Source organism: Oncorhynchus mykiss, chromosome 3 (genome assembly GCF_057628025.1).
Source record: "Oncorhynchus mykiss isolate SJ-2025 chromosome 3, ASM5762802v1, whole genome shotgun sequence".
NCBI lineage: Eukaryota > Metazoa > Chordata > Actinopteri > Salmoniformes > Salmonidae > Oncorhynchus > Oncorhynchus mykiss.
In genome coordinates this window covers 3,237,752-3,258,999 of record NC_143024.1, presented here as the reverse complement: position 1 = coordinate 3,258,999, position 21,248 = coordinate 3,237,752, and the positions used below count along the sequence as shown (strand labels likewise).

Genomic DNA, 21,248 nt, shown 5'->3' with positions numbered 1-21,248 from the left:
CTTACTGCCTTACTGCCTTATTACCTTACTGCCTCATTACCTTACTGCCTTAATACCTTACTGCCTTATTACCTTACTGCCTCATTACCTAATGCCGTAATGCCTTACTGTCTTAATGCCTTATTGCCTTACTGCCTTATTACCTTACTGCCTTATCACCTTACTGCCTTATTACCTTACTGCCTTATCACCTTACTGCCTCATTACCTTACTGCCTTAATACCTTACTGCCTTATTACCTTACTGCCTTACTGCCTTATCACCTTACTGCCTTATTACCTTACTGCCTTATTACCTTACTGCCTTATTACATTACTGCCTTATTACCTTACTGCCTTACTGCCTCATTACCTTACTGCCTTACTGCCTTATTGCCTCATTGCCTTAATGCCTTATTACCTTACTGCCTCATTACCTTACTGCCTTACTGCCTCATTACCTTACTGCCTTACTGCCTCATTACCTTACTGCCTTACTGCCTTATTACCTTACTGCCTTATCACCTTACTGCCTCATTAAATTACTGCCTTAATACCTTACTGCCGTATTACCTTACTGCCTTACTGCCTTACTGCCTAATTACCTTACTGCCTTATTACCTTACTGCCTTATTACCTTACTGCCTCATTACCTTACTGCCTTAATACCGTACTGCCTTATTACCTTACTGCCTTACTGCCTTACTGCCTAATTACCTTACTGCCTTATTACCTTACTGCCTTATTACCTTACTGCCTTATCACCTTACTGCCTTACTGCCTTATTACCTTACTGCCTTACTGCCTTATTGCCTTATTGCCTTAATGCCTCATTACCTTACTGCCTTATTACCTTACTGCCTCATTACCTTACTGCCTTACTGCCTCATTACCTTACTGCCTTACTGCCTCATTACCTTACTGCCTTACTGCCTCATTACCTTACTGCCTCATTACCTTACTGCCTTACTGCCTTATTACCTTACTGCCTTATCACCTTACTGCCTCATTACATTACTGCCTTAATACCTTACTGCCGTATTACCTTACTGCCTTACTGCCTTACTGCCTAATTACCTTACTGCCTTATTACCTTACTGCCTTATTACCTTACTGCCTCATTACCTTACTGCCTTAATACCGTACTGCCTTATTACCTTACTGCCTTACTGCCTTACTGCCTAATTACCTTACTGCCTTATTACCTTACTGCCTTATTACCTTACTGCCTTATCACCTTACTGCCTTACTGCCTTATTACCTTACTGCCTTACTGCCTTATTGCCTTATTGCCTTAATGCCTCATTACCTTACTGCCTTATTACCTTACTGCCTCATTACCTTACTGCCTTACTGCCTCATTACCTTACTGCCTTACTGCCTCATTACCTTACTGCCTTACTGCCTCATTACCTTACTGCCTCATTACCTGACTGCCTTATCACCTTACTGCCTCATTGCCTTACTGCCTTATTGCCTTAATGCCTCATTACCTTACTGCCTTATCACCTTACTGCCTTATTACCTTACTGCCTCATTACCTTACTGCCTTACTGCCTTATTACCTTACTGCCTTATTACCTTACTGCCTTACTGCCTTATTACCTTACTGCCTCTGTAACTTACTGCCTTATTACCTTACTGCCTCATTACCTAATGCCGTAATGCCTTACTGTCTTAATGACTTATTGCCTTACTGCCTTACTGCCTTATTACCTTACTGCCTTATCACCTTACTGCCTCATTACCTTACTGCCTTAATACCTGACTGCCTTATTACCTTACTGCCTTACTGCCTAAATATCTTACTGCGTTACTGCCTTATTACCTTACTGCCTTAATACCTTACTGCCTTATTACCTTAATGCCTTATTACCTTACTGCCTTACTGCCTTATTACCTTACTGCCAAACTGGGTAATAAGTGCTATCATGTGTAGAGGAAACCAATCTTTCCTTCAAACAATCCCTGTATGATTATGAGGAGCCACTCATTGTTTTATAGCGTCTCCTCTAGTTCTAATCCTCCTGCTACGTGGTTGTTGTTGTTGTTCTGGGAAACAGTCATTTATCAGAGCTACCTCTCCTAATGACTTCTCTAACCATCTGTTGTGCCGTGCTGCACGCCAGAGAAACAAACCACACGCTCTCATCCATCTACTCAGACTGTTGCTAATGATACAGGTGCTGGGAGACAGGGAACGCAGGGAGGGAGGTAGGGAGACAGGAGACAGGGGACACAGAGAAGGAGGTAGGGAGACAGGAGACAGGGAACACAGGGAGGTAGGTAGGGAGACAGGGAACACAGGGAGGGAGGTAGGGAGACAGGAGACAGGGGAAACAGGGAGGGAGGTAGGGAGACAGGGAGACAGGAGGTAGGGAGACAGGGAACACAGGGAGACAGGAGGTAGGGAGACAGGGAACACAGGGAGACAGGAGGTAGGGAAACAGGAGGGAGGGAGGAATTGAGGGAGGGAGTAGAAGACAGGAGGGAGGGAGGAAGGGAGACAGGGAGGGAGGGAGATGGTGAGACAGGGACAATTCCTACGGACAATTCCTTCGACCTCATGGCTTGGTTTTTACTCTGACATGCACTGTCAACTGTGGGACCTTATATAGACAGGTCTGTGCCTTTCCAAATCATGTCCAATCAATTTTATTTACCACAGGTGGACTCCAATCAAGTTGTAGAAACATCTCAAGGATGGTCAATGGAAACAGGATGCACCTGAGCTACATTTAGCGTTTCATAGCAAAGGGTCTGAATACTCCTGTAAATAAGGTCATTCTGCGTTTGTTTTATTTTTAAATGTGCTCAAATTTCTAAAAACCTTTTTTCTAAATTTCTAAAAACGTCATTTTTTAGTATTGTGATGTCACTATGGTGTATTGTGATGTCACTATGGTGTATTGTGATGTTATTATGGAGTATTGTGATGTCATTATGGTGTATTGTGATGTCACTATGGTGTATTGTGATGTTATTATGGAGTATTGTGATGTCATTATGGTGTATTGTGATGTCATTATTGTGTATTGTGTGTAGATTAATAAAATAAAACCTATTTAATCTGTTTTAGAATAAGGCTGTAACGTAACAAAATGTGGAATAAGTCAAGGGGTCTGAATGCTTTCCGAACGTACTGTAAGCTGTCCCCTCTCCCTGGGGAATGTACTGTAAGCTGTCCCCTCTCCCTGGAGAATGTACTGTAAGCTGTCCCCTCTCCCTGGAGAATGTACTGTAAGCCGTCCCCTCTCCCTGGAGAATGTACTGTAAGCTGTCCCCTCTCCCTGGAGAATGTACTGTAAGCTGTCCCCTCTCCCTGGAGAAGGTACTGTAAGCTGTCCCCTCTCCCTGGAGAATGTACTGTAAGCTGTCCCCTCTCCCTGGAGAAGGTACTGTAAGCTGTCCCCTCTCCCTGGGGAATGTACTGTAAGCTGTCCCCTCTCCCTGGAGAAGGTACTGTAAGCTGTCCCCTCTCCCTGGGGAATGTACTGTAAGCTGTCCCCTCTCCCTGGGGAATGTACTGTAAGCTGTCCCCTCTCCCTGGAGAAGGTACTGTAAGCTGTCCCCTCTCCCTGGGGAATGTACTGTAAGCTGTCCCCTCTCCCTGGAGAATGTACTGTAAGCTGTCCCCTCTCCCTGGAGAAGGTACTGTAAGCTGTCCCCTCTCCCTGGGGAAGGTACTGTAAGCTGTCCCCTCTCCCTGGGGAATGTACTGTAAGCTGTCCCCTCTCCCTGGGGAATGTACTGTAAGCTGTCCCCTCTCCCTGGGGAATGTACTGTAAGCTGTCCCCTCTCCCTGGAGAAGGTACTGTAAGCTGTCCCCTCTCCCTGGAGAAGGTACTGTAAGCTGTCCCCTCTCCCTGGAGAAGGTACTGTAAGCTGTCCCCTCTCCCTGGAGAATGTACTGTAAGCTGTCCCCTCTCCCTGGAGAATGTACTGTAAGCTGTCCCCTCTCCCTGGAGAAGGTACTGTAAGCTGTCCCCTCTCCCTAGAGAATGTACTGTAAGCTGTCCCCTCTCCCTGGAGAAGGTACTGTAAGCTGTCCCCTCTCCCTGGGGAACACACTGTAAGCTGTCCCCTCTCCCTGGAAAAGGTACTGTAAGCTGTCCCCTCTCCCTGGAGAATGTACTGTAAGCTGTCCCCTCTCCCTGGAGAATGTACTGAAAGCTGTCCCCTCTCCCTGGAGAATGTACTGCAAGCTGTCCCCTCTCCCTGGAGAACACATTGTAAGCTGTCCCCTCTCCCTGGAGAACACACTGTAAGCTGTCCCCTCTTCCTGGAGAACACACTGTAAGCTGTCCCCTCTCCCTGGAGAATGTACTGTAAGCTGCCCCCTCTCACTGGAGAATGTACTGTAAGCTGTCCCCTCTCCCTGGAGAACACACTGTAAGCTGTCCCCTCTTCCTGGAGTGTGTACTGTAAGCTGTCCCCTCTCCCTGGAGTGTGTACTGTAAGCTGTCCCCTCTCCTTGGAGAATGTACTGTAAGCTGTCCCCTCTCCCTGGAGAATGTACTGTAAGCTGTCCCCTCTCCCTGGAGAACACACTGTAAGCTGTCCCCTCTCCCTGGAGAACACACTGTAAGCTGTCCCCTCTCCCTGGAGAACACACTGTAAGCTGTCCCCTCTCCCTGGAGAACACACTGTAAGCTGTCCCCTCTCCCTGGAGAACACACTGTAAGCTGTCCCCTCTCCCTGGAGTGTGTACTTGCACACTCCACCTGATGTATTTCATTCCTTGTCCACGGTATTTGCAGTTCCCTCCCTGGCACCCTAGAACTTCATGGACGAAGCCAGCAAATATACAACACTTTATTACTTTATATACTAATAATATATGCTAATATATTTTTATTTATTCAAACTTGACTGTCTAATGTGTTTTGGAGCATTTATCATGCCTGTTCATGCTTATTATGTGTACCCTAGAATAATATTATTCAATATTTTCACTCAGATATAGAAGGTGTGAATATCTGAATGTTTTAAACATTCATGTGAAAGTTGTGATGAAATGTGTGCCTTAAAGTGTGTTCTCTAGTGTTGTTTATTGTGTATTTAATAGATAGCTGTGCCTGAAATTAGACACACGAAGCAGAGAGTCTAAGAGGATGGACAGAGGGCTTCACAGAGCTAAAATTATTTTGAATCTCAGGGGATCCTTGACTATTGGTTTTTAATCTTCCCTTGTTCTTCAGGTAATATGGTCAACAACAAAAAAATGTCACCAACTGTCACCTTGATCAATTGTTGTTTTCTGAGGTAATGTTTAGAAACCCTGTTGTTTTCTGTTTGTATTGTTGTTTTCTGAGGTAATGTTTAGAAACCCTGTAGTTTTCTGTTTGTATTGTTGTTTTCTGAGGTAATGTTTAGAACCCCTGTTGTTTTCTGTTTGTATTGTTGTTTTCTGAGGTAATGTTTAGAAACCCTGTTGTATTCTGTTTGTATTGTTGTTTTCTGAGGTAATGTTAAGAACCCCTGTAGTTTTCTGTTTGTATTGTTGTTTTCTGAGGTAATGTTTAGAACCCCTGTTGTTTTCTGTTTGTATTGTTGTTTTCTGAGGTAATGTTTAGAACCCCTGTAGTTTTCTGTTTGTATTGTTGTTTTCTGAGGTAATGTTTAGAACCCCTGTTGTTTTCTGTTTGTATTGTTGTTTTCTGAGATAATGTTTAGAACCCCTGTAGTTTTCTGTTTGTATTGTTGTTTTCTGAGGTAATGTTTAGAACCCCTGTTGTTTTCTGTTTGTATTGTTGTTTTCTGAGGTAATGTTTAGAACCCCTGTTGTATTCTGTTTGTATTGTTGTTTTCTGAGGTAATGTTTAGAACCCCTGTAGTTTTCTGTTTGTATTGTTGTTTTCTGAGGTAATGTTTAGAACCCCTGTTGTTTTCTGTTTGTATTGTTGTTTTCTGAGGTAATGTTTAGAACCCCTGTAGTTTTCTGTTTGTATTGTTGTTTTCTGAGGTAATGTTTAGAACCCCTGTTGTTTTCTGTTTGTATTGTTGTTTTCTGAGGTAATGTTTAGAACCTCTGTTGTATTCTGTTTGTATTGTTGTTTTCTGAGGTAATGTTTAGAACCCCTGTTGTATTCTGTTTGTTTTCTGAGGTAATGTTTAGAACCCCTGTTGTTTTGAGGTAATGTTTAGAACCCCTGTTGTTTTCTGAGGTAATGTTTAGAACCCCTGTAGTTTTCTGAGGTAATGTTTAGAACCCCTGTTGTTTTCTGAGGTAATGTTTAGAACCCCTGTTGTTTTCTGAGGTAATGTTTAGAACCCCTGTTGTTTTCTGAGGTAATGTTTAGAACCCCTGTTGTTTTCTGTTTGTTTTCTGGGGTAATGTTTAGAACCCCTGTAGTTTTCTGTTTGTATTGTTGTTTTCTGAGGTAATGTTTAGAACCCCTGTAGTTTTCTGTTTGTATTGTTGTTTTCTGAGGTAATGTTTAGAACCCCTGTAGTTTTCTGTTTGTATTGTTGTTTTCTGAGGTAATGTTTAGAACCCCTGTTGTTTTCTGTTTGTATTGTTGTTTTCTGAGGTAATGTTTAGAACCCCTGTTGTATTCTGTTTGTTCTATAGCATCTGTTCCCTGAAGACATGTCAGTAAACAACATAAACTAATTCAATTGGCTGGAGACAGGGATGGTACTTTGCAGGGAATTATCGTGCGATAACTCCCTGCTATCAACCAATCAGCATCCAGGATCAAAACAACCCGTTTTCTAATTCTTGTCATCTTCCAGGAGCTTCCAGGAAATCCTTGTGTGGAATAAGAGCTCTGGGCATCTGTGGTAAGGAAGGAGTGATGGCCACTGTAGACAGTCAAATCAAAGAGGAACACTTTTGTTTTTAAAGTTATATTGTCAGGATTCAGTGTCTTTGGTTTTGTCTTCTGTCAAACACGATGAGTGATATTTCTGCTCAGGCAAATCCACTGGTCAGACGTACTGTGTTGCTGTGGAAACGGATATGACATGTGAGCACTAGCTAGACATATTTTACAGCAGCTAGCTCAGTTAACGTCGTGTGGCTTGGAGTACGCATAGCCTTCAACTACAAAATTAACCCGTTTTCAGGAGCTTTTCCAGTAGCTACGTTCTCTGCAACCAGCTGTCTGAGAGGAGAGAAAGAAGTCGACACTGAAACCTTGAATTCTTGTTTGAAGAGTCCCGTGACGTGAAATGATCTCCCCTCTGTAAACTCCTCCTGTATACTGTGCTGTAACGTGTGGATATCTGATAGCAACGAGCAATCGGTCGCGTCACCGTGATCCATTGAGGCGGATTGTTTTTGATAGCTGATAGTTTATTGGAGGCTGTGAGTCACCTGGTGTGTCAGCTGCCTGCGGTGTGGAAACAACAGAAGAAGAACATCAGTGGAACTCAATGGATTATGATGGCTGGTTACCATGGCGCCTTCCCAAATGGCACCCTATTCCCGTTACAGTGCACTACTTTTGACCAGGGCGCCGTAGGGAATAGGGCGCCAGAGCCCATAGGGTTCTGATCAAAAGTAGTGCACTATAGAGGGAATAGGGTGCCATTTGGGACTCACAGTGTGTCTGAAAGGAAGAAGTAGCACTACTATAACGAATGACAGATGAACGATGAGGAGGTCCTATAGACTGATACATTGACCGGACAGAACATTAGGAACACTTGCTCTTTCCATGATAGGCTGACCAGGTCAATGAGGAGTTCCTATAGGCCGATACACTGACTGGACAGAATATTAGGAACACCTGCTCTTTCCATGATAGGCTGACCAGGTCAATAAGGAGTTCCTATAGGCCGATACACTGACTGGACAGAATATTAGGAACACCTGCTCTTTCCATGATAGGCTGACCAGGTCAATAAGGAGTTCCTATAGGCCGATACACTGACCGGACAGAACATTAGGAACACTTGCTCTTTCCATGATAGGCTGACCAGGTCAATGAGGAGTTCCTATAGGCCGATACACTGACATTAGGAACACCTGCTCTTTCCATGACAGACTGACCAGGTCAATGAGGAGTTCCTATATTAAATCCACTTCACTCAGTGTAGATGAAGGGGAGGAGACGGGTTAAATAAGGATTTTTAAGCCTTGAAACAATTGAGACATGGATTGTGGTATGTGGTATCTGAAGGTATCAATATGTATTGATCTTTAATATGGGTTTCTAGACATCTGAAGGTATCAACATCTTGTATTGATCATCTCATTGCAGTACAACAGTTACACATCAACAGTACCTCATAACAGGAGAACATGAGTAAAGCTCTACTTTGGGCAAAATCACAATGACTAAACTTTAGGGGACACTTAGTGACTAGTGATGAAGTCCATGACCTAGGGTTGACCCCTAGTGATGAACCTCATGGCCTAAGGTTGACCCCTAGTGACTAGTGATGAACCCCATGGCCTAGGGTTGACCCCTAGTGATGAACCCCATGTCCTAGGGTTGACCCCTAGTGATGAACCCCATGTCCTAGGGTTGACCCCTAGTGATGAACCCCATGTCCTAGGGTTGACCCCTAGTGATGAAGCCCCATGTCCTAGGGTTGACCCCTAGTGATGAACCCCATGTCCTAGGGTTGACCCCTAGTGATGAACCCCATTTCCTAGGGTTGACCCCTAGTGATGAACCCCATGTCCTAGGGTTGACCCCTAGTGATGAAGCCCCATGTCCTAGGGTTGACCCCTAGTGATGAAGTCCATGTCCTAGGGTTGACCCCTAGTGATGAAGCCCCATGTCCTAGGGTTGACCCCTAGTGATGAAGTCCATGTCCTAGGGTTGACCCCTAGTGATGAACCCCATGTCCTAGGGTTGACCCCTAGTGATGAAGTCCATGTCCTAGGGTTGACCCCTAGTGACTAGTGATGAAGTCCATGTCCTAGGGTTGACCCCTAGTGATGAACCCCATGTCCTAGGGTTGACCCCTCGTGACTAGTGATGAACCCCATGTCCTAGGGTTGACCCCTCGTGACTAGTGATGAACCCCAGGTCCTAGGGCTGACCCCGAGTGGTGAACCACACTGTTAAAACACTTGAGGTGAATGAAAAGGTGGAAGAGGAATCATTGGGAGAATCTCCATTGTTTTTCTTTGATATCTTGTGTCCTCTCTCCTCGAAAAGCCTTCTCAAAAAACCCATTGGATTAGAAAGGTCAGAGGGGAAGGACCTCTGGCTTTCTCATCCAATGGGATTTGAGAAGAATGTAAAAGAGAGAGAGGATTCGATGTGATTCTCCCAATAGAAAGGTTGTGATGTTGGTTGGCCCGCCCACGCCCTCGCCTGTCAGTCAAACTAAACTTCAGCTTCCCATGTAGCTCTATTCAACAACAAGGGCTACACAGAAACAGCACTACCTCTTCCACCATGTTTCTCCTCTCCTTCGGTCACGTCCTTCCTTATAAGGCCAGCGGGGTGGGGGGGCAGTCTGTTGATCCACAGATCTTAATGTATTGACATCTCGTTCAGACTGTGTTCACTGGGCAGGCTCCGGTTGATATTGGACAGACTGGCCATGAGAGATTTCACCTTGTGTGCATAGTAGTTCCTCAGATTGACAGAGGGAAGGTTCTCTTTGATCTCCTGGTCGAAGTCACAGCTGCGCATAGCGATCTCTAACTGTTTCTGTCTCTTGTAGAAGAGAGAGAACTTGTTGAATATGAGGGTGATGGGAAGCACAACCACCAGGATGCCTGCCAGGATACAGGCCGAGGCCGTCATCTTGCCGGCTATAGATACCGGGACCACGTCTCCATACCCCACCGTGGTCATGCTCACCGTGGCCCACCACCAGCATGCTGGGACGGTAGAGAAGTCCTCGCTGTCCTTCTCCACGGTGTAGGCCATGACAGAGAAGAAAGACACGCCCACCGCCAGGTAGAGCAGGAGCAACCCCACCTCCTTGTAGCTGTTTCTCAGCGTGGCGCCCAGAGAGCGCAGCCCCGTGGAGTGACGCGCCAGCTTCAGGATACGGAAGATCCTCATCAGCCGTAGCACCTGTGCCACGCGCCCCAGGTTGGCCAGCGCCGGGCTGCTCTCGGCCACCAGGTCGATGAAGAGCGTCAGGTAGAACGGTAATATCGACACGAGGTCTATTAAGTTCAACGGATGCTTGAAGAAATGGATAAGATCTGGAGCGACTGTGAACCGGGCCACCAGCTCCAAGGTGAACCAGCCGATACCAAAGTGTTCCACCGTTTCAAACCTGGGGTCCTCGTGAGGCGTCCCCTCCCTGTCCACCAGGGTGAACTCAGCCATGCTGTTCATGCACATGGTGGTTATGGAACCCAACACGACCAGGATAGAGAGGATACTGATGACTCGGCTGGCGACGGAGTACCCCGGGTTATCCAGGATCAACCAGATCCGCCTGCGGACGCTCCCCAACGGCTGCTTATCGAACTTAGTGGCGTCGTTATAGAACTCTAGAATCTCGTCGAACGATGACGCGGTGCTGCCCTCGTCGCTCCGGCAGTCGTCCCAGTCCTCCCCGCGGTTAGGGTCCATCTTTCGGCAGTGGTAGGCGCCGCTGCAACACGAGTCGATGAAGAATTCATTGATGCCCCAGTACTCGATCTCCTGGCTGAAGGAGAAGATGCACAACTCTGCCATGACGTGGAGCTTCCCGGTGTTGTAGAAATTCAACACGTAAGGGAAGAGAGCCGGGTTCCTGTCGAAATAAAACTCATTTTCCGCGTCGTCGTAGTCGTCGCAGAGTTCTAGTATCGACTCTTTTGATTGGCACTGTAGCAGCCGAGCCAGACGGGTCTCCGGGAAGCGAGACAGAGTGTTGGAGAACAGCCTCTTCTTGAACCCTCCCACATTGATGCGCACGGTGTGATCCTCGTAGGCTGCTGTCAGCTCCTCCAGGCTCTGACCCGTCATGTCTGGCGAGGGGTGAACGGACTGGGGAGTGGAGAAGTACCTGCAGACAGACAGACAGACAGACAGACAGACAGACAGACAGAGAGAGAGAGAGAGAGAGAGAGAGAGAGAGAGAGAGAGAGAGAGAGAGAGAGAGAGAGAGAGAGAGAGAGAGAGAGAGAGAGAGAGAGAGAGAGAGAGAGAGAGAGAGAGAGAGAGAGAGAGAGAGAGAGAGAGAGAGAGAGAGAGAGAGAGAGAGAGAGAGAGAGAGAGAGAGAGAGAGAGAGAGAGAGAGAGAGAGAGAGAGAGAGCAGTTTGAATCCTCTCATTTCTATGAGAGAGATAACATGGACAGTCAGACATCATAACTGGTTCCTCCTTAATCTATTCCCTTCAGGAAACCAGAACAAAACAAACACAGGAATAAATGGGGGGGTGGGGGGGTTGCTTTATCACATGACACAACAGGTAAATTATACAGTGTCTCTGAATGAGATCACACACTCTGGTCGTTTAGTAACATGTTGCGTCTTTCACATTACAACATCACGTTGGATTTCCCTCAAAATCTCACGCCGCGCTTGTGCGCACTTGCTACAATAAAAAAAAATATACCCCGAGTCAAACAGTTGTGTTATTTAAAAAAATAAAATAAATAAATATTGGCTAGGCTACCTCTATGCATTAAATAATACACCAATCAATGCATGTACTACTGTTGTATTATAACGGTACAATATACTACAAAACATCACATATTCCTTACTTTATTCAACGCCCTTTTCCCGAGTCTCCTACACAGCGCGTCTGCATATCAGCTCCTACGAGGGCATTGTGCTTCACCGAGCTGCTGAGCAACTTGGATAGACGTAGATAGATGCCTCCTCTCTGTGCCTCCTCTCTGTGCCTCCTCCAGCTAGCGTGGAAGACTGAACCAATGCTGTCTGTCTGTCTGTCAGTCGGTCATGCGTTACTGCCCAGGTTAGATAGAGGGGTTTCAACGGAGCCGTCAGCGCGGAACAAGGTTGTCTCTCTCTTCTCCAGACATAAAACGTGTCCGCCCCACAGACAGACTCCCCCATAGACTATTTACATCGTTAAATCGTGAGCGCTCGCGCCATACATCTTCATCTCCCGTTGTAACTAACACGCTCCAGATGCTTCCGTTTCCGTAGTGAGGGAATTCCTCGGATGAATCTCCATTGTGACGTCTAGTAGCGGTTAGACCTCAGCTCTGTTGCCGTGCAGTAGCAACCACTTTCTGTAAACTACCGTTCCGCCCTCGCCTTCCCGAGCGAATTCAACACCTCCCTCTTCTCGGAGAAAGGTGCAGAAAGGACCGACTCCTTTACTCTGCTCTCCGCGAGGGAGGAGAAGTCACGAATCATTAAAAGCGTGTGCGCCCGAGCGTTATACAGAGGCCGTCATCTTCAAATGAGTTAACCGTTCACCGTTAACCGGCTGAGAGCTCTCCAGCTGAGCCGTTAGTGAAGACGGATGAGACGTGTAAAGGTTAGGATTGATTCGTGAGGCAGTGGGTTTGTTTTTCAACTAATCCGTTGTCAAATCAATTGAATGATTAGATATCATGTACTCTGACTGGTTAGAATTTCAGTGTGTCTGAATGATGGATTACTGTTATACGCAGGAATAGGATTATATGAAATCAAAACTACAGTTTATATATATATATATATATATAATCTCCATGGAGGAATGGTTCCTGGGTAAGTGGATGGATCACTTCCAGAAGGTGGGGTTAGGATCTACATCCTGAGAGAGAAAACATCCAGTGACTTCCCTCTGGCTCCTCTGAGACATGAAGGGTTACTACATCCTGAGAGAGAAAACATCCAGTGACTTCCCTCTGGCTCTTCTGAGACATGAAGGGTTACTACATCCTGAGAGAGAAAACTTCCAGTGACTTCCCTCTGGCTCCTCTGAGACATGAAGGGTTACTACATCCTGAGAGAGAAAACATCCAGTGACTTCCCTCTGGCTCCTCTGAGACATGACGGGTTACTACATCCTGAGAGAGAAAACATCCAGTGACTTCCCTCGGGCTCCTCTGAGACATGACGGGTTACTACATCCTGAGAGAGAAAACATCCAGTGACTTCCCTCGGGCTCCTCTGAGACATGACAGGTTATCTTGTGCACCAATGGGGACAGGGGATTTAAAAGTCCCATGTCACATCAAGCATCCTTCACCCAGCACATCCATATGAACAGTCACAGACCCTTCTAGATGACCTTACTTAACGGTTAGCACCAAATAAAACAGTAATGCCCAAAACATTGTGTGTGCGCTTTGTGTGACCATTGAGTTGGAAATATGTCTTAGCAGAGACACATCTCTGACCTCTTTTCTACTCTCGTCTTGTCTTGTCTCGTCTCCTCCAGTCCTCTCCTGTCCTCTCCCCTCCTCTCCCCTCCTCTCCTGTCCTCTCCCCTCCTCTCCTGTCCTCTCCCCTCCTCTCCTCTCCTGTCCTGTCCTCTCCCCTCCTCTCCTGTCCTGTCCTCTCCTGTCCTCTCCTCTCCTCTCCTGTCCTCTCCCCTCCTCTCCTGTCCTGTCCTCTCCCCTCCTCTCCTGTCCTGTCCTCTCCCCTCCTCTCCTGTCCTGTCCTCTCCCCTCCTCTCCTGTCCTCTCCCCTCCTCTCACCTCCTCTCCTGTCCTCTCCCCTCCTGTCCTGTCCCCTCCTCTCCTGTCATCTCCCCTCCTCTCCTCTCCTGTCCTCTCCCCTCCCCTGGTCTGCCAGTAGTGCCCTATATATAGGGAATAGGGCCATGGTCTGCCAGTAGTGCCCTATATATAGGGAATAGGGCCATGGTCTGCCAGTAGTGCCCTATATAGGGAATAGGGCCATGGTCTGCCAGTAGTGCCCTATATATAGGGAATAGGGTCATGGTCTGCCAGTAGTGCCCTATATATAGGGAATAGGGCCACGGTCTGCAATAGTGCCCTATATATAGGGAATAGGAACATGGTCTGCCAGTAGTGCCCTATATAGGGAATAGGGCCATGGTTTGCCAGTAGTGCCCTATATAGGGAATAGGGCCATGGTTTGCCAGTAGTGCCCTATATAGGGAATAGGGCCATGGTTTGCCAGTAGTGCCCTATATAGGGAATAGGGCCATGGTCTGCCAGTAGTACCCTAAATAGGGAATAGGGCCATGGTCTGCCAGTAGTGCCCTATATATAGGGAATAGGGCCATGGTCTGCCAGTAGTGCCCTATATAGGGAATAGGGCCACGGTCTGCAGTAGTGCCCTATATATAGGGAATAGGGCCATGGTCTGCAGTAGTGCCCTATATATAGGGAATAGGGCCATGGTCTGCAGTAGTGCCCTATATATAGGGAATAGGGCCATGGTCTGCCAATAGTGCCCTATATATAGGGAATAGGGCCATGGTCTGCCAGTAGTGCCCTATATATAGGGAATAGGGCCACGGTCTGCAGTAGTGCCCTATATATAGGGAATAGGGCCATGGTCTGCAGTAGTGCCCTATATATAGGGAATAGGGCCATGGTCTGCAGTAGTGCCCTATATATAGGGAATAGGGCCATGGTCTGCCAATAGTGCCCTATATATAGGGAATAGGGCCATGGTCTGCCAGTAGTGCCCTATATATAGGGAATAGGGCCACGGTCTGCAGTAGTGCCCTATATAGGGAATAGGGCCATGGTCTGCAGTAGTGCCCTATATATAGGGAATAGGGCCATGGTCTGCCAGTAGTGCCCTATATATAGGGAATAGGGCCATGGTCTGCAGTAGTGCCCTATATAGGGAATAGGGCCATGGTTTGCCAGTAGTGCCCTATATAGGGAATAGGGCCATGGTTTGCCAGTAGTGCCCTATATAGGGAATAGGGCCATGGTCTGCCAGTAGTACCCTAAATAGGGAATAGGGCCATGGTCTGCCAGTAGTGCCCTATATATAGGGAATAGGGCCATGGTCTGCCAGTAGTGCCCTATATATAGGGAATAGGGTCATGGTCTGCCAGTAGTGCCCTATATATAGGGAATAGGGCCACGGTCTGCAATAGTGCCCTATATATAGGGAATAGGACCATGGTCTGCCAGTAGTGCCCTATATAGGGAATAGGGCCATGGTTTGCCAGTAGTGCCCTATATAGGGAATAGGGCCATGGTTTGCCAGTAGTGCCCTATATAGGGAATAGGGCCATGGTCTGCCAGTAGTACCCTAAATAGGGAATAGGGCCATGGTCTGCCAGTAGTGCCCTATATAGGGAATAGGGCCACAGTCTGCAGTAGTGCCCTATATATAGGGAATAGGGCCATGGTCTGCAGTAGTGCCCTATATATAGGGAATAGGGCCATGGTCTGCAGTAGTGCCCTATATATAGGGAATAGGGCCATGGTCTGCCAATAGTGCCCTATATATAGGGAATAGGGCCATGGTCTGCCAGTAGTGCCCTATATATAGGGAATAGGGCCACGGTCTGCAGTAGTGCCCTATATATAGGGAATAGGGCCATGGTCTGCAGTAGTGCCCTATATATAGGGAATAGGGCCATGGTCTGCAATAGTGCCCTATATATAGGGAATAGGGCCATGGTCTGCCAGTAGTGCCCTATATAGGGAATAGGGTAATGGTCTGCAGTAGTGCCCTATATATAGGGAATAGGGCCATGGTCTGCCAGTAGTGCCCTATATATAGGGAATAGGGCCATGGTCTGCCAGTAGTGCCCTATATAGGGAATAGGGTAATGGTCTGTAGTAGTGCTCTATATATAGGGAATAGGGCCATGGTCTGCCAGTAGTGCCCTAAATAGGGAATAGGGTAATGGTCTGCAGTAGTGCCCTATATAGGGAATAGGGCCATGGTCTGCCAGTAGTGCCCTATATAGGGAATAGGGTAATGGTCTGCAGTAGTGCCCTATATATAGGGAATAGGGCCATGGTCTGCCAGTAGTGCCCTATATAGGGAATAGGGTAATGGTCTGCAGTAGTGCCCTATATAGGGAATAGGGCCATGGTCTGCCAGTAGTGCCCTATATAGGGAATAGGGTAATGGTCTGCAGTAGTGCCCTATATATAGGGAATAGGGCCATGGTCTGCAGTAGTGCCCTATATAGGGAATAGGGCCATGGTTTGCCAGTAGTGCCCTATATAGGGAATAGGGCCATGGTTTGCCAGTAGTGCCCTATATAGGGAATAGGGCCATGGTCTGCCAGTAGTACCCTAAATAGGGAATAGGGCCATGGTCTGCCAGTAGTGCCCTATATATAGGGAATAGGGCCATGGTCTGCCAGTAGTGCCCTATATATAGGGAATAGGGTCATGGTCTGCCAGTAGTGCCCTATATATAGGGAATAGGGCCACGGTCTGCAATAGTGCCCTATATATAGGGAATAGGACCATGGTCTGCCAGTAGTGCCCTATATAGGGAATAGGGCCATGGTTTGCCAGTAGTGCCCTATATAGGGAATAGGGCCATGGTTTGCCAGTAGTGCCCTATATAGGGAATAGGGCCATGGTCTGCCAGTAGTACCCTAAATAGGGAATAGGGCCATGGTCTGCCAGTAGTGCCCTATATAGGGAATAGGGCCACAGTCTGCAGTAGTGCCCTATATATAGGGAATAGGGCCATGGTCTGCAGTAGTGCCCTATATATAGGGAATAGGGCCATGGTCTGCAGTAGTGCCCTATATATAGGGAATAGGGCCATGGTCTGCCAATAGTGCCCTATATATAGGGAATAGGGCCATGGTCTGCCAGTAGTGCCCTATATATAGGGAATAGGGCCACGGTCTGCAGTAGTGCCCTATATATAGGGAATAGGGCCATGGTCTGCAGTAGTGCCCTATATATAGGGAATAGGGCCATGGTCTGCAATAGTGCCCTATATATAGGGAATAGGGCCATGGTCTGCCAGTAGTGCCCTATATAGGGAATAGGGTAATGGTCTGCAGTAGTGCCCTATATATAGGGAATAGGGCCATGGTCTGCCAGTAGTGCCCTATATATAGGGAATAGGGCCATGGTCTGCCAGTAGTGCCCTATATAGGGAATAGGGTAATGGTCTGTAGTAGTGCTCTATATATAGGGAATAGGGCCATGGTCTGCCAGTAGTGCCCTAAATAGGGAATAGGGTAATGGTCTGCAGTAGTGCCCTATATAGGGAATAGGGCCATGGTCTGCCAGTAGTGCCCTATATAGGGAATAGGGTAATGGTCTGCAGTAGTGCCCTATATATAGGGAATAGGGCCATGGTCTGCCAGTAGTGCCCTATATAGGGAATAGGGTAATGGTCTGCAGTAGTGCCCTATATAGGGAATAGGGCCATGGTCTGCCAGTAGTGCCCTATATAGGGAATAGGGTAATGGTCTGCAGTAGTGCCCTATATATAGGGAATAGGGCCATGGTCTGCCAGTAGTGCCCTATATATAGGGAATAGGGCCATGGTCTGCCAGTAGTGCCCTATATAGGGAATAGGGTAATGGTCTGCAGTAGTGCCCTATATAGGGAATAGGGCCATGGTCTGCCAGTAGTGCCCTATATATAGGGAATAGGGCCATGGTCTGCCAGTAGTGCCCTATATAGGGAATAGGGTAATGGTCTGCAGTAGTGCCCTATATATAGGGAATAGGGCCATGGTCTGCCAGTAGTGCCCTATATATAGGGAATAGGGCCATGGTCTGCAGTAGTGCCCTATATATAGGGAATAGGGCCATGGTCTGCCAGTAGTGCCCTATATAAAGGGAATAGGGCCATGGTCTGCAGTAGTGCCCTATATATAGGGAATAGGGCCATGGTCTGCAATAGTGCCCTATATATAGGGAATAGGGCCATGGTCTGCCAGTAGTGCCCTATATAGGGAATAGGGTAATGGTCTGCAGTTGTGCCCTATATATAGGGAATAGGGCCATGGTCTGCCAGTAGTGCCCTATATATAGGGAATAGGGCCATGGTCTGCCAGTAGTGCCCTATATAGGGAATAGGGTAATGGTCTGCAGTAGTGCTCTATATATAGGGAATAGGGCCATGGTCTGCCAGTAGTGCCCTAAATAGGGAATAGGGCCGTGGTCTGCCAGTAGTGCCCTATATATAGGGAATAGGGCCATGGTCTGCCAGTAGTGCCCTATATATAGGGAATAGGGCCATGGTCTGCCAGTAGTGCCCTAAATAGGGAATAGGGCCGTGGTCTGCCAGTAGTGCCCTATATATAGGGAATAGGGTGCCATTGTGGATGCAGACTAAGGTCCCTGTGCCAATCTACCCTCCTTAAGTAAATCTCCAGAAGCCCAGTTAAAATGATTTAAGGGGTGTTGAGATGGTGGAGACGTTGAAGAAAGATTTCAGAACGGGGGATTTTGGGGGGGGGGGGTATCCTCAGTGTGGAGCTCCATCCATCATGCTGTGTCTTTAAGGGTCCTTCCCTTATTGGAGCTGGGGGGTGGTGGGGGGGAGGGTTATCCTCAGTGTGGAGCTCCATCCATCATGCTGTGTCTTTAAGGGTCCTCTTCAGCTGGGGGGTGGTAGGGGGGGTTATCCTCAGTGTGGAGCTCCTTCCATCATGCTGTGTCTTTAAGGGTCCTCTTCAGCTGGGGGGTGGTGGGGGGGAGGGTTATCCTCAGTGTGGAGCTCCTTCCATCATGCTGTGTCTTTAAGGGTCCTTCCCTTATTGGAGCTGGGGGGTGGTAGGGGGGGTTATCCTCAGTGTGGAGCTCCATCCATCATGCTGTGTGTGTCTTTAAGGGTCCTTCCCTTATTGGAGCTGGGGGGTGGTAGGGGGGGTTATCCTCAGTGTGGAGCTCCATCCATCATGCTGTGTCTTTAAGGGTCCTTCCCTTATTGGAAGTTCCCCTCCTTAACTTGGCTCTTTATATTCTACAATCATATGGTCCTGGCTGGGAGGACGTTCATTTGTCAGGCTTCAGATGAGTTTCACCTCGTAACCTGTCAGCTGTACAAAGAGATTGAGGGAGAAAAATGGAGAGAGAGAAAGAGAGGGGGGAGAGAGAGAGAGAGGGGAGAGAGATAAGAAGAGGGGGGAGAGAGAAGGAGAGGGGGAGAGAGAGAGAAAGAGAGGAGGGAGAGAGAAGGAGAGAGGTGTGAGGGGGTGTCTGCAGTGTGTTTAAGAGTTTTGATGTGGACCTCATCCACTGACTGCTGTTCTCCATCTGCAGTTCCCCGGAATATTTTACCCTCCCTGTCCATCTCTCTCTCTACCTCCTCCCTGTCCATCTCTCTACCTCTCTCTCTCTCAACCTCTCTCTCCTCCCTGTCCATCTCTCTCTCTCTCCTCCCCCATCGATCTCTCCTCCCTGTCCATCTCTCTCTCTCTCTACCTCTTTCTCTCTCTACCTTTCTCTCTCTCCTCTCTGTCCATCTCTCTCTCTCTACCTCTCTCTCTCCTCCCTGTCCATCTCTCTCTCTCCACCTCTCTCTCCTCCCTGTCCATCTCTCTCGCTCTACCTCTCTCTCTCCTCCCTGTCCATCTCTCTCTCTACCTCTCTTTCTCTCCTCCCTGTCCATCCATCTCTCTCCACCTCTCTTTCCTCCCTGTCCATTCATCTCTCTCTCTTTCCATCTCTCTCTCTCTCTACCTCTCTCTCTCCTCCCCGTCCATCTCTTTCTCTCCCTACCTCTCTCTCTCCTCCCTGTCCATCTCTCTCTCCCTGTCCATCTCTCTCTCTCCTCCCCCATATATCTCTCCTACCCCCTCTCTCTCCTTCCCCATCTATCTTTCCTTCCCATCTCTATCTACCTCTCTCTCTCCCCTCCATCTATCTCTCCTCCCCCTCTCTCTCCTCCCCCATCTCCCTCTCCTCCCTCTCAGAATAGACCCAGATTAATTGCTGAAGGTCAACAATATACTGACCTCATCTGTGAGCACAGCTGTCAGATGGCCATTCCAGAACCACTCACATCACAAGGTTCAGATTTAACCCCCAAGACATTGTGGGAGGAATTTTAACTACAGTCAGATTAGGCTGCTAAGGGCCCTGTGGATGATATATGTTGTCAATAAAGTTTTCCATATGTCGTATTCTGAACTGCTGCCAATAGCTCACATCATCATAACCTGAGGCCAGGGATAGAGCTGGGGTGGTGGGGGTGGGGGGGCTGGAGCTGGGGAGGTGGGGGTGAGGGGGGCTGGGGAGTGGTGGGGGTGGGGGGGTTGGAGCTGGGGAGGTGGGGGTGAGGGGGGCTGGGGAGTGGTGGGGGTGGGGGGGTTGGAGCTGGGGAGGTGGGGGGGCTGGAGCTGGGGAGGGGTGGGGGGGTTGGGACTTGGGGGTGGTGGGGGGGTTGGAGCTGGGGGGTGGTGGGGGGTTGGAGCTGGGGGTTGGTGGGGGGGTTGGGACTGGGGGATGGTGGGGGGTTGGGACTGGGGGGTGGTGGGGGGGTTGGAGCTGGGGGGTGGTGGGGGGGTTGGAGCTGGGGGGTGGTGGGGGGATTGGAGCTGGGGGGTGGAGGGGGGGTTGGCGGGGGGGTTTGGGACTGGGAGGTTGTGGAGGGGTTGGGACTGGGGGGTGGAGAGGGGGTTGGGACTGAACATATGTGTGTGAAATAAAAAGCTGCTCTATGATTCCTTCTCCTCTTCTTCACAGGTAGATAATCACCTCACATTATACCTGATGGTAATGGAGGCTGTCTGAGTGTGATGCAAACTACAAACTGGACACACACATACCAGTCTGGTCTCATAGACTAGACGTAGCATAGTCAACGTCAATCCGGGACACTGAAATTGCTATGACATGTTTAGTATGGTTACCTAAGACAGAAGGTTACTTAAGGCAAAAACAAAAGTATGGGGGTTGGTCGGGCGGTATAACGCGAACATCTAGGACCCAAACGTTGCGTGTTCAAATCTCATCATGGAGAACTTTACCATTTTAGATCATTAGCTACTTTGCAACTACTTAGCATGTTAGCTAACCCTTCCCCTAACCCTAGACTTCAAATTTTAACCTAACTCCTAACCGTAGCCTAGCTAATGTTATCCACATAGCTAACATTCGTGTTAGCCACCTAGTTAAGGTTAGCAAACAACAAATATTAATTCGTAACATATCATACTAAATGGGTGACAGACATCCACAAATGAACCATACCCATACGTACCATACAAAACATATCATACTAATTAATGTCACGGAATTACGTTTACTATGTTACGTCTACCCCTGAGTGCAGGTTGCTAAAGGACTGTATTCTATATGACTGTATTCTATATGACTGTATTCTAAAGGACTGTATTCTAAAGGACTGTATTCTAAAGGACTGTATTCTAAAAGACTGTATTCTACAGGGCTGTATTCTATAGGGCTGTATTCTATATGACTGTATTCTAAAGGACTGTATTCTAAAGGACTGTATTTTATAGGACTGTATTCTAAAGGACTGTATTCTACATGACTGTATTCTAAAGGACTGTAT

General features: G+C 47.7%; 1 protein-coding gene across 1 annotated transcript; it reads right to left on the bottom strand.

Moving 5' to 3' along the window:
• Positions 1-8,093: 8,093 nt before the first annotated feature.
• LOC118937718 (delayed-rectifier potassium channel regulatory subunit KCNS2) lies at positions 8,094-12,323 on the bottom strand. The gene is made up of 2 exons (XM_036938124.2): positions 11,604-12,323; positions 8,094-10,898 (listed from the first exon to the last, which is right to left on the bottom strand). Exon 2 carries the CDS (start codon positions 10,856-10,858, stop codon positions 9,419-9,421), a length of 1,440 nt encoding a protein of 479 aa, XP_036794019.2. The 5' UTR covers positions 10,859-10,898; positions 11,604-12,323; the 3' UTR covers positions 8,094-9,418.
• Positions 12,324-21,248: the final 8,925 nt, after the last annotated feature.